The sequence below is a fragment of the Macrobrachium nipponense genome, chromosome 5 (genome assembly GCF_015104395.2).
Source record: "Macrobrachium nipponense isolate FS-2020 chromosome 5, ASM1510439v2, whole genome shotgun sequence".
NCBI lineage: Eukaryota > Metazoa > Arthropoda > Malacostraca > Decapoda > Palaemonidae > Macrobrachium > Macrobrachium nipponense.
The window spans coordinates 8,026,489-8,038,004 of record NC_061107.1 but is presented as its reverse complement, the minus strand read 5'-3'; the positions used below and the strand labels follow the sequence as shown (position 1 = coordinate 8,038,004).

Here is an 11,516-nt window from a genome sequence, read left to right as displayed (position 1 = left end):
TACCATTCTTAGGCAGGCAACGGAAGGGTTAGAGAGCACACCGCCTTGTGTTCTCTAAAGCCAAAACTTGTGACGATGGCTTAAAAAATCTCACTAACCCTCTTTGTCGTATCTAGGGTGGTTAGAAGAAGGCCTTCCTGATCACATGCAAGAAGTTAACAGGTAGGAGAGGTTCGAATGCTTTGACATCAAGAACTTCAGACTACGTCTAAGTTCCATATTGAAAGCTTCGATCTGGACATGCACAGTCAGTCCGTCTGTACTAAAGTCAGGTGACCGACCAGTTGCCAGTCAGACGAATCAAGGACAGCAAGGCTGTACCCTGAAGACCAATAAGGCACTATTCTTCGCTGAAGGATGAGTGTCTGGACTGCCTGGGCGATTCAATCTAAGCAAACCTTGGGGGTGTATCAACGCAAACCCAACGTCGTAGCGAATCAACTCCTGACTCGAGCTTCTGGTGCCAGGAGGAGAAAGGAGCGAGGGAGCAAAAAGGCGATTCAGTCCCGAAGGAAGAATGCCTGACAGTCCAACCTGGTCTCATGTTACACGATCATCGGGGGTGTATAAACGCAACCGACTTCGTCAACAAGAAACTCAGGGCTACTATATGTCGCCTGATCTCGCACGAGTGTCTGACTCCGAGAAAACAGGTGACAAAAAGTAGATGGTGAGCGAGGTTCGAGATTCCACAGAACTCAAAGATCGTGAAGGGCTTTGTGTTTGACAGACGCACATCTCTGAGCCCAGGCCGTCAACAACATATTTGCGTATTCTTTAATAGTTGTGACTGCCAGCTTATCCCATTCTTCAGACGGAAATGGAAGACGGTAATCTTATTCCTGTCAACATCTCGATAGCCTGAACGTAGTCAAGACTCAGAGCGGAGAGGTTTATAGGTACCTTTCGAGTTAGAGTAGACCGACTCTCTCGGAAAAGGTCCTTGAAAGAACTAGGAAGTATGTGACCTCTGTGAATCCAGGATCCTGAAGGCCAACATGGGGCGATCAGCGTCATTGTCGCTCCCTGTGACGTCATAAATCCTCTTATTACATTTCCTAAGCGATTGAAAAAAGGGGAAAAGAGACTAAATATCCATCCCCGTTCAATATCATAGGATGGCGTTTAATGGTACCGATCCCCGGATCGAGAATAAGGGAGCAGAGAAGAAGAAGCCTCTTCGTCCTCAACATATCGAAGAGAAGAATGAAAGGGCGTCCCTAAAGTCTCCACAACTCTCAACTTGCTTCTAAAGAAAGATTCCACTCGGAAGTCAATAGTTGCTGCCGTCGATCGAGACGATTCGTACGGACTTTCGCAATCCGGTAACGAACCTCTAGAGGATCGTTACATTCTACGCCTGTTGTTATAATAGGCTTTCTCGTAAACTCGAACAGGGACCGAGAGAAGATACTTCTTAAGATATGAGAGAGCTGTGGAATATCAGAGTTGATCTGGACCACTGGTTCCCGAAACTCGTTACGAGGACTGGAGGGACTACCGAATCGCTTTTACTTCTTTCAGATTAAGATCCAGGACATCTGAAACCCTATCCAGATGTCCGGCACCTTCTTTCTATCACCTCAGGTGATAAACGCACTGAGAGATGTTCAGAATCATTCCTAGATCTTGAATAATATTTCAGTTTCCCGGTAGGAAAAAACTGTGGTCTGAATTGCAGTCTATTCGGGGAAAACAAACTTCTTCAGGAAGGAAATGGTCCCCAGCAAGCTCATCCATTCCCTCCCCGAGTATGCTTACTTCCTAATAAGGCTGCGCTTTGCCTAAGCAGGAGAGCATATAAAAGTGCAATGTTTGCGGTAGACTCGTAGTTCTATACCGTGCGGTAACGAGCACCGAAAGGATTAAGAGATAACTCTGTGAACATAGTAAGGCAAAACGAATGCAACGTTTATTCATTCACGTAAGAAATCCCCTCAATCTTAGGCTAAAGTCCGTGATTGTAGGGCAGAGTTACAGTAGTCAGTCAATCCCGCCAGGAGAGACGTAACCGCCAGCACAGAGATACGGTTAGTCAGTCAATCCCGCAGGAGAGAGAGACGTAACCTACGGCGCATGACAGCGCCCGATCTGTTACTGGCTCGGTTGGACTGGAAGGACAGACACAGCGTGACAGCAGCAGCCAGCAGCTTACGAACGTCGTGTCTCTTAACTTTATGTCTGGGTTGCCAGCTACCCTATTCTACGAAGAAATAGGTCCGTTATTTTTTGAGCCGAAAGACTCTCAAGCTGGTATATTTAAGCGAAACAGAAAACGCTAAAAAATATATAGATGCGTTTGTGTCGTCAGAACACTACCATACAACGGGTAAAAGATAAATCGGAAACTCCTGGAAGGCTGCAGGGAGTAACGATTAAATGTCCTTTTAAAATAGACAATAGACCTCTCGGTTGCCATCCGAAGAGGTAACTACAGCAAGCGTATATGAAACTTGAACCAACCAGTAGTAAAATAACGCAAGCAAAATATGAAATATATCACAAAGTTTGTTCATACTTACCTGGCAGACATATATATAGCTGAATTCGAAATACAGCTACATACATATCTGACAGGCAAGAATTTCATGAACAAAACTTAAGAGAATCGAAGCAGTCAGCTCAAGCTTCTTATGTTACTGGACATAAGCGTTCATTGACGTAGTCAACAGTCTATTTCTTGTACGAGTCTGCGAATGACGAATGAGAGCTCTTCCGAATCTTGTCCAATAAGAGCTTATTCGCTTACGCAATATCAAGTTTAATGAGATGTTTGTCAATGAGAACTAACCCATTTACGGGACAAAGAGATATTTTGTCATGAGGGGATACCCACTTACTTGACAAAACGAAAGTATATTGTCAATGGGGGAAAGTCACTGAATTGACAAAACGTAATCCAGGGAGTCAAGCATTTATTTTTTCGATTCCCGTCTCAAACGAGGAAGGGGCAAGAATCCTGTTAAGAGACTGGGCTTACGGCAGGTAGAACGACGATGTTCAATTCGGCAGCGTAGTCCCGACTAGAAACTAACAAAATCTATCATCTGAAAAACCCTTTCAGATGGGCTAAAAAGCTTGCAAAATTATCCTGGGAAGAGGAAGAAACTCTCCAACCAGCTTCCTCTCCCGTATCACAACTAATGCCTGCTAAAGCTTAAAATTTATTGGCAGTATGGCAAAGGAAGTCCTGTCTTGCGCTTCCTGAAGAGCGTCCTTTTGATGAGTGCCTTTGCAAGAATCCCACTGAACGTTGCCGAGGAGTCCTGACGTGCAGGACATCGAGCCTTACATAACCGTAACTGCCTTATTGCAAAGTCTTGACTGCGGTAGTGGCAACTTAAATTTATTGGCCGAATGGCAAAGGTTGCGGTAGTAGAGCAAACGAGATCTTCCCTTGAGCTTTCCTTAACTCCATCCACCTATGCGAAAAACATATTAATTGACAGAGACCTCTTGAATTCACGAAACCCGATGTCTTGCTGGGTTTCGAAGAAGAAGTTGTCTGTTCACTTTAAACTTCCTCCGAAGCACTGCCTACTTCACATTCTTTGCAGGTGAGGTAGAAGGTATCACCGGAGGTAGAGGTAAACATTCTTTAGGCCCATATCTGAAACAAGAGCTTGAAGAGTTCAACAGAAACGTTCAGCCAGGCGACACACCTGGCGTGCGCTGGTGCACGCTCGGCGTCCACTGGCGCGCGCTCGGCGTCCACTGGAACGCGCTCGGCGTCCACTGGAACGCGCTCGGCGTCCACTGGAGCGCGCTCGGCGTCCACTGGCGCGCACTTGGCGTGCACCCGCGCGCGCCTGGAGTCCATCCGAGCGTCCCGGGCGTCCGCTCTCAAAAGCTTCCTGCTACTATGACTTCTTTTACGTATTTCTCGGTGGAAAGACGGACACGAGTTCAGGCGACGTTCGCCTTCTTACTTCTCACTGAAACGCATAACGAGAGAGAGAGAGAGAGAGGACGTGAAGCGTCCTCTTCTATAAAGCTTCTATTAGAGGGCGCGAGTCCTTCGAAAGCTCCAACCCCTGCATGGGGAGGACGCTTCGGAGGACGAGAAGCAATCTTTCAGGATTCGTGCACGCGCACGCACTTTGGCAGTCTGGGGATTTTCATCAGAAACTGCCGAAGGCACGCCAGATCGGTGGGGGTTCCTTGTAACCCTCCTTAGGCTTTCGACATGCTCCCCTCCCGGGTCCTGGGAGTCAAGCAGAGGTCCCGCCTAGAGGCGAAACGAGGCCGATCTGACGCACCCTCACTACACAAGGGGTATCACTGCACTTCTGCACTTCACTTTTACTCTCTAAAGCAAGCACTTTCGATTCTAAGATACGAATCGAAAGAGTATCAGAGAAAGGGTAATTCCTCTACAGACACTGCTTAGGGCCCGAAGGCAACACGCAGGGTTAGTAGTAACAATTACGAAGACAACTTCACAGCAATGAAGGAGAGCTAGCCCCTCTAGGGACATTAATTCTTAGCCCGTAGGCCATACTCCAGGGTAGGCAAAAATAAAGTTACAGGAAGGTTAGCAGGTTCACTACCCTGACTTTTTGTTACTGATTAATTGCGTACATCGAATCATACGCTTCCTTCGGAATTAGACATGTTTACTGATTAATTGCGTACTAGAATATACGTCTTCCTTACGGAATAGACAAAGTCTCACACTCATTACATGACAAATCTCAACAAAGAAGCAAGACATACCCCTCGTACATACCAAGTGCGGATCTACCGAAGCTTTCGGTAGCCACACCCTATCTTTTTGCAGACAAACCCCGTCTGAAACTAGCCTAACTAGATTCAGATATTTTATGCAAAAATGAATCAAATTCAAATCAATTTAAGATAGCGTATGCCTAGCCACAAATCCCACAAATCCAAGTAAATAAATCAAAAGACAATTAGGATACTTAGCGGCAATGAAGTTTCCAAAATCCTAAGACGGAGGTACTGAAAACAGGTGTTTTCAGCACCAGCGACAGAAAAATTATGAATAGAAAATGGGAATGGTTCCTGATACCCGCCTCCCAGCGGCGGGAATGGGTACTAACCACCTGGCCGACCACTGCGTGTGTCGGAAGTTTTTAAAATTCTGTCGGACTTCAGAAAATACAGCTATATATATATCTGACAGGTAAGTTTCATGAACAAATTCCAGTATGTTAGAAATACCAAAAGTTGCCTTATACTTCATCAACAGAAATATGAAAAAATTTACTTCATCAACAGAAATATGAAAAAATTTACTTCATCAACAGAAATATGAAAAAATTTACTTCATCAACAGAAATATGAAAAAATTTAAAGTTTTTATAATACAAAATGAATAGTTTCATGCAAACCCATCTATCACTCACAATCATAATTTGCCAGCCCTGAATGTCCTGTCACTCACACAGAGCACTTCAAGCAGGTTTGATGCAAATAAGTGAGCATGAGGGACGGGAGGTGGGTATTTCACATTATGACCAATAAAAACTCAAAAAACACATTAAATCTTATAGTGGACATATTCCTATACTTTTTGAGTGCCCAATGGGACCAGTTCAAGCAATTTTCTTTGGTTACTTTGCAAGAACACGTTTGCCCTAGGTAAGGTGTCAAAACTATTGATACATATGGCCCCAAATCACTGCTTTACATCCTTCACTTCGTAAAAACCCTTCAATCTCATAGTGAACAACTTACACCTCTGAAAGATGATCAAAGAGCCGCTAGTCCTAGACTTCTTGTCAGGGTCCAATGGGACCTGGGGAAAACTCGTGGGCAGCAAGAATTTGATACCATGACTAAAATAATTTTCATAGGTTAGTTTGCAAGAACAAGTTTCCACTTGGTAAGTTGTTAGATTTATAGAAGTACATTACCCCAAAACACTACATTGCAGAAGGACTGGATGATGTATGGCTCACAGTGACTACACCACTGAGTACAACCTCATTCCTTTGTGTATTTACTCTATGCAACTCATTTTTTTCCACTGAAGTAGAGTGCTCTACCACAATTTATTTCATTCATTTTTGTTTCTTGCAGTTGAGATTTAACAACTTTTCAAAGACACGGTACAGGGTCTGATATCTTCAAGAGACCATCCAGTAGTTTGTTATTCTGGCTTACATTCAAAATACTATGGGAAGTGTCCTTGAGAAACTGGTTCCTCACAGCCACTTCCATATTCATTCCCACCAGAGAGGCCTCTGTCTCAAGACATCTGGATCCCTTCAATGAAGACCGTGCTTCCCAATCTTCATTGGTGGCACGAACAACAGAATTTACAGCAAGAATACCACTGGTCTCACCTGACCCTGATCTCTTGACAGAAATAAAAATGATCCAGATGAAAATGCAATTGAAAATGATCTACACAAAACAACTGGAGAAAGATTTAAGAGAAGTCTTAATAGCACCACAAGAACAATGAGTGGTGATTACAGATCTGCAAGACCTATTAAGAGGTATTTACAGCACTGCAGGTCCAATTAGAGATGTTTAGATCACAGCAGGACTTTGAAAAGTGACATTACTAGAAAACACATACTTGAAGGTCCTCCTTCTCTTCCTCTTTGACAGACATAAGAATGATGAAGCTGGGAATATTGAACCAAAACGCAAGCATATTTATGATTAATGAGGTGACAAAACAAATTTAATAATTCTCCAAGTCCCATTCTAAGCTCACCCTATGAGCCAAAAAGAATTCTAGTTTAAAACCAGCTTATCCTTTTAAGAGGATTTTACAATTAAAATATCAGGGCTGAGAGAATCTTTTGTAATTTTAAGTTAAAAGATTAGAGAAAAGAACCACTTTTGGTTAGTCACCCTATTCTTCAGAGCACTATCTCCTCTTCCACTAAATTTCACTGTATCATACATACATCCACAAGGAATTCTAAAACCTTCAGTAACTTGTCCACATCTCTATTTTCAATTAAAAATATCGAAGTGACAGACAAGAACGTCAAGTACTATAGTTTCATGCACAAGGCAATGTCATTCAGAATTCCCAACTGGAGTTCCTATCATTCCAATGTTGAGCACTTGAAAAGAACTTTCCTGAAACTGTTTACCTTGCCACAGTTGCGACAGTGGTGACGCCTGCGCACCATGGTGAAAGAAGCTCCACAGGACATGCATCTTGGCGCATCCTGATCCGGTATCCATGCAGGTGGTTCTTGTACTCTAGGTCGGCGTCTACTTGAATCACTACCACGATCCAAGGGACTACTGGAAGGAGAAAGTTCTACGCCATCTCGTGGACTAAACTGTAAATGAACAAGTAAAATGTTTCACATCAAAATCAATTTTTGTCAAATTCTACCAAAATTAACATAAAACAATGATTTCTGTTTTATTAATTCATATGTTAAGTTATTTAACTGCTCTCTTTTCTCAGATATACTCTGTTTCCTATATGTGCAGTCACTTTGCAGAAATGTGTCAAGTAAGTTGATGATATTTTTTGGCTTATTCCTAACTGATATACACATTTAGAATGACACAAATGATGTAACTCAAGGTTATTTACATGTTTACCAATACCAAGTTTTTATGACATCTAAACCTCTCCATGGGAAGGCTAATACTAGACTATGGCTATTAATAACATCTCACTGCATCCCAAGTGCAACATACAAAAGCTCATAAGAGTACCACTGACATCATACCTGATCTTGAGATGACCTTGGATATGGTTCGGGGATAACACCAAAGGATTCCGAGTATTGAATGTGCGGTGGTGACAAAAGATCAACATTTGGAGGAATTGATGCCTGGAAAAAGGTAATCGCAAGTTTTTCTTCTGTTTGATCTCTAGAAATTAAGCATTAAAGCAATCACTGACATGCTGTTACTATTACATATAGCTTCGATAATCGAAGGGTTGCTTTTACTTGTTACTGATCAAGTGTAGACTAACATTCATATACATATACCATATGAAAAAGTGACTTAAATGTCGATAGACTTTCTTAAAATACGTATGTCATGCAAAAAGAAACCATCATTTTCAGTTACTTTTGGAAAGAATAAAGATCTCAAGAGGCTACTGACCTCCAAAAAGATAAAATATCCCGAGCATGTCATTTATACCATCATTTCTGCAGACATAAGTTGCATTAAGAACAAAAATTAGCTTGCTAACAGCTGTCAAAGAGCAAGCTCAGAGATGATGGTAACACCAAGTATCCTGGCAAATACTCAGAATTTATTCCATACTCAGAAATTTAAATACAAGAGTTAAATGTGCACAGCATGTACTGTATCACATAATTTTGGCAAAACATTTCCTTTATTCATTCATTAGTTTTGATCTTTTGCTGTTGCCTTACATCCCCACTATGCCATACCTAATATACTGGACTGTCTTTAGCTACCTTAAAATGTACAATTTGTAGGTATCCTTTCAGCCAGAAATGGCAAACCATAATTTGTCTTACCAACTTCCACATGTTAGTTTTAAATTTTCAATACTAAGAATCTTTCAAGATTTAACTTTCGTTGTATTTTTTACATTTGGTAATTTAGGATAGTCAGTAAATTAGCATGGCCTCATCACATAGCCTATGAAAGGGCAAAAGGTATTTAGGCAAAGTCATAGAATAATTACACTGATATTTGGCTCCTGGGCACCAAACCCACTACGTACATGATATTACACTGCCTCGGTCTCCCGTACGATTGTTTTCAGGGGCATAACCACTAACCTGTGATTTTATTTGACTCATAAAAATTTGGCTACAAAGCCAAGCACTGGGGCACTTTCAGCCATTCGGCACTTATAACAGGGAAAAGAGGGAGTTCGAGTGGTTGGACAGCAAGACGGAAGAAAGAAGTGGGAATGACGCTAGCCCATGATGTACAATATGGGAGAGCTGTACATAGAGAAAAACGGTAAATGAGAGCCACAAAAAACTCACTTGCGTTACTTCAGTGAATTGCATCAGTGCATGGTCATTGAAGATAGCTGCTGGGACTTGTATGGACGGAGGACAAGCTGGCGGAGATGGTGAGTTTGTGTTGGCTGGGGGAGGAACAGGAATCTCAGTAGGCGAAGTATGAGACGAATGCATGACGGAAGGCGTTAGAACCACCCCCGAGGAGGAGTTTGTCGAGGCAGTGTTTAAGGGATTCAGTGAGAGAGAAGAGTAAGGAGACAGAGCGGGAGGATCACCAGAGGGCGAAGAAGGTGGAGAGGAGTGAGGAGAGGAGTGAAGGGAGTCATTCAGATGGATCTCATTTTGTTGATGGTCACTTACTCCACTGTGACGATGTTCGGGACTACCTATGACCACTAAAGCATCTTCAGCACTTTCGACACTCAGACGCTCAGAATCTGCAAGACGACAGAGAAGATTTTTCATAAATCAACCAGCCCTTTAACTCTAAGCCATGTGTCAGTCATGACCAAATAATTCTACAAAACCATAATAAATAAATAAGTACAATTATTCTCCTATGAGAGGAAATTTTATTTATATCCAATTTCAACCCCCTGGAATTTCCACATAACTATACCTTGCTACAAAAAATTCTCTGTACTTATGCTTTAGAACAAAACCACTACTCAGTCAAGCTTGTGAAAGTCTGCAGGAATTTATGCCTTAGCAACATCAGCAAACTGATATGCGCATCTTCATAGATGTACCAGATACTCACTGGCCACATAATGGTACTATAGCTAATATGAGATGTTGGGTGAAAACAGAAATAGTTACATCATAATAAATTTGGACAGCTGATGCTGACCACCCACCAACATTTATACTTAATTCATGTATTTCATGATAATCGTGGAAGACAAAAGAGAAAAGCAGAAAGGAAGGTTAGTGAGTGGCAATGTGTGCACTGTATATTAACTGATACTGTATTAACACTCAAATCAAAATCTCTTAGAAAGTGTTTTAAATGTTTAAGGATGTAAACAAGAAAGTGGCATTCTGGCTGCTTCCAGTGAGGCATATGGATGAATGAAATTCTGTTTATTAAATGTTCAAGATGATGTCAAAAGAGACGCTTCTGTTTGCAGTACATAAATAGTAAAGATTTTTGATGGCCAAAATGTGTAAGGGGAGCTTAAATATGAATGCATAACGAAAATGGCAAATGATAAATGAAAGCTGTTACCAATCCACAAGAGAAGCTTTTAAAATGAATCCTGCTGATCAGGAACTGCATTAGTAACAATTGACGCGGCATTACCCAGATGCAATCAAACAGTCTAACATAACTATTTCCAACTTATACTGGGGTCATGGAATGAAGATGGAACGGGAGGGAGATGGAAGGTACAGTACAAGGGGATAGGAGACATTTAATAATACTTAATAGTTTCCAAGTCTGAAGAAACAAACAAGCAAGACTTTTCTTGATTTGTTTAAATGTACTTCTTCAAGTTGCAATGCTAGAATGGATAGTGGGAAGAAATCTAATCAATTTTGAATACGAGTTTGGATACACCTGTATGTATATGGTGAATCAGAATACAATCAATAAGCCAAAAGACCGGTAAATAACCATTTGTTCGTATTTTGCAATCTATGCAAAAATCCCTTTAGCTTCCACTATACTATACATGTATTGTGTCAAAAGTATAGTCCTGAAGGTGGACCAATCAATTTTACAAGGTAATCCCTGCTGCTTGTGGCCATAATCCTGTTGCCTGTGACTACTCTACAAATTTGCTTTACAAATTTACTTTACAGCCCTGTAAAGCAGTAACTTGAATCATACCAACTTTACTTTTCCTAACCTTTTCATCAATAACAACTGGGCAGTATCCAGTTTGCAAAACTCAAAAGCCACAAAAATTCATCAGTATGAATTACGTATTATTACTAGGAAAGAAAGGACACAAAAGTTTGATGGAGAAATGATGACTAGAATAAGCCAAAATATCTTGCTCAAAAGTTGCAGTTCAAGAAATACAGAATCATTGACTCTGTTAGTTGACATGGCCAGTTACTTACAATCCAACAGCAATGACACATTGTCACACAAAACGTCAAGACTAAAATTTTGAAACTTACCATTCCCACCACTGTAATTGTCAGTGTTGTCATTGTCCCCGTAGGAATGTATAGGTGATGTGGCAGACCACTCAGGCTCTTCATTAATTTCACTCTTGGGTGGCTCTTCCGGGGGGCTCTGATTGATCAAAAACACACACTTGAGGATTTTGCGCAAATCGCTGGCATAGTTGGTTTGGAGCTGATCAGCGACACCAGATATACAAACAAAGAGGCGATGGATCAGGTCTTGAGAGTCTGAAAATCTGGAAAACCATGTTGCTTAATAAAACACAATTCTTGAGCACTGAAAAATGCTTTCAATAAAAAAAAAAAATCTAGGATCTTCAAATAAAACTGTAATTTACATAAGTATTTATCACAACAAATATAGTGCCAAATTCACAAATATCCAAATGGTACCTGAACACTTAAAACCGAAAAGTAAGTATTTGTTTCTAAAATGAAGAATGAACACACAAAATGCTCAGGAAATACAAA

At 41.2% G+C, this 11,516-nt stretch overlaps 1 protein-coding gene across 5 annotated transcripts in view; it reads right to left on the bottom strand.

Moving 5' to 3' along the window:
• LOC135215166 (lateral signaling target protein 2 homolog) overlaps positions 1-11,516 on the bottom strand; it is a 79,743-nt gene that overhangs the window by 10,048 nt on the left and 58,179 nt on the right. For 2 of the 5 annotated variants that reach the window (XM_064249631.1, XM_064249630.1), the window contains exons 8-11: positions 11,037-11,281; positions 8,928-9,343; positions 7,677-7,781; positions 7,080-7,274 (exon numbers count right to left, since the gene is read on the bottom strand). In XM_064249631.1, the coding sequence (XP_064105701.1) occupies positions 7,080-7,274; positions 7,677-7,781; positions 8,928-9,343; positions 11,037-11,281 (961 nt within the window). The remainder of the gene's footprint in view (positions 1-7,079; positions 7,275-7,676; positions 7,782-8,927; positions 9,344-11,036; positions 11,282-11,516) is intronic. The other 3 variants (XM_064249633.1, XM_064249632.1, XM_064249634.1) reach the window with 3 other exon arrangements.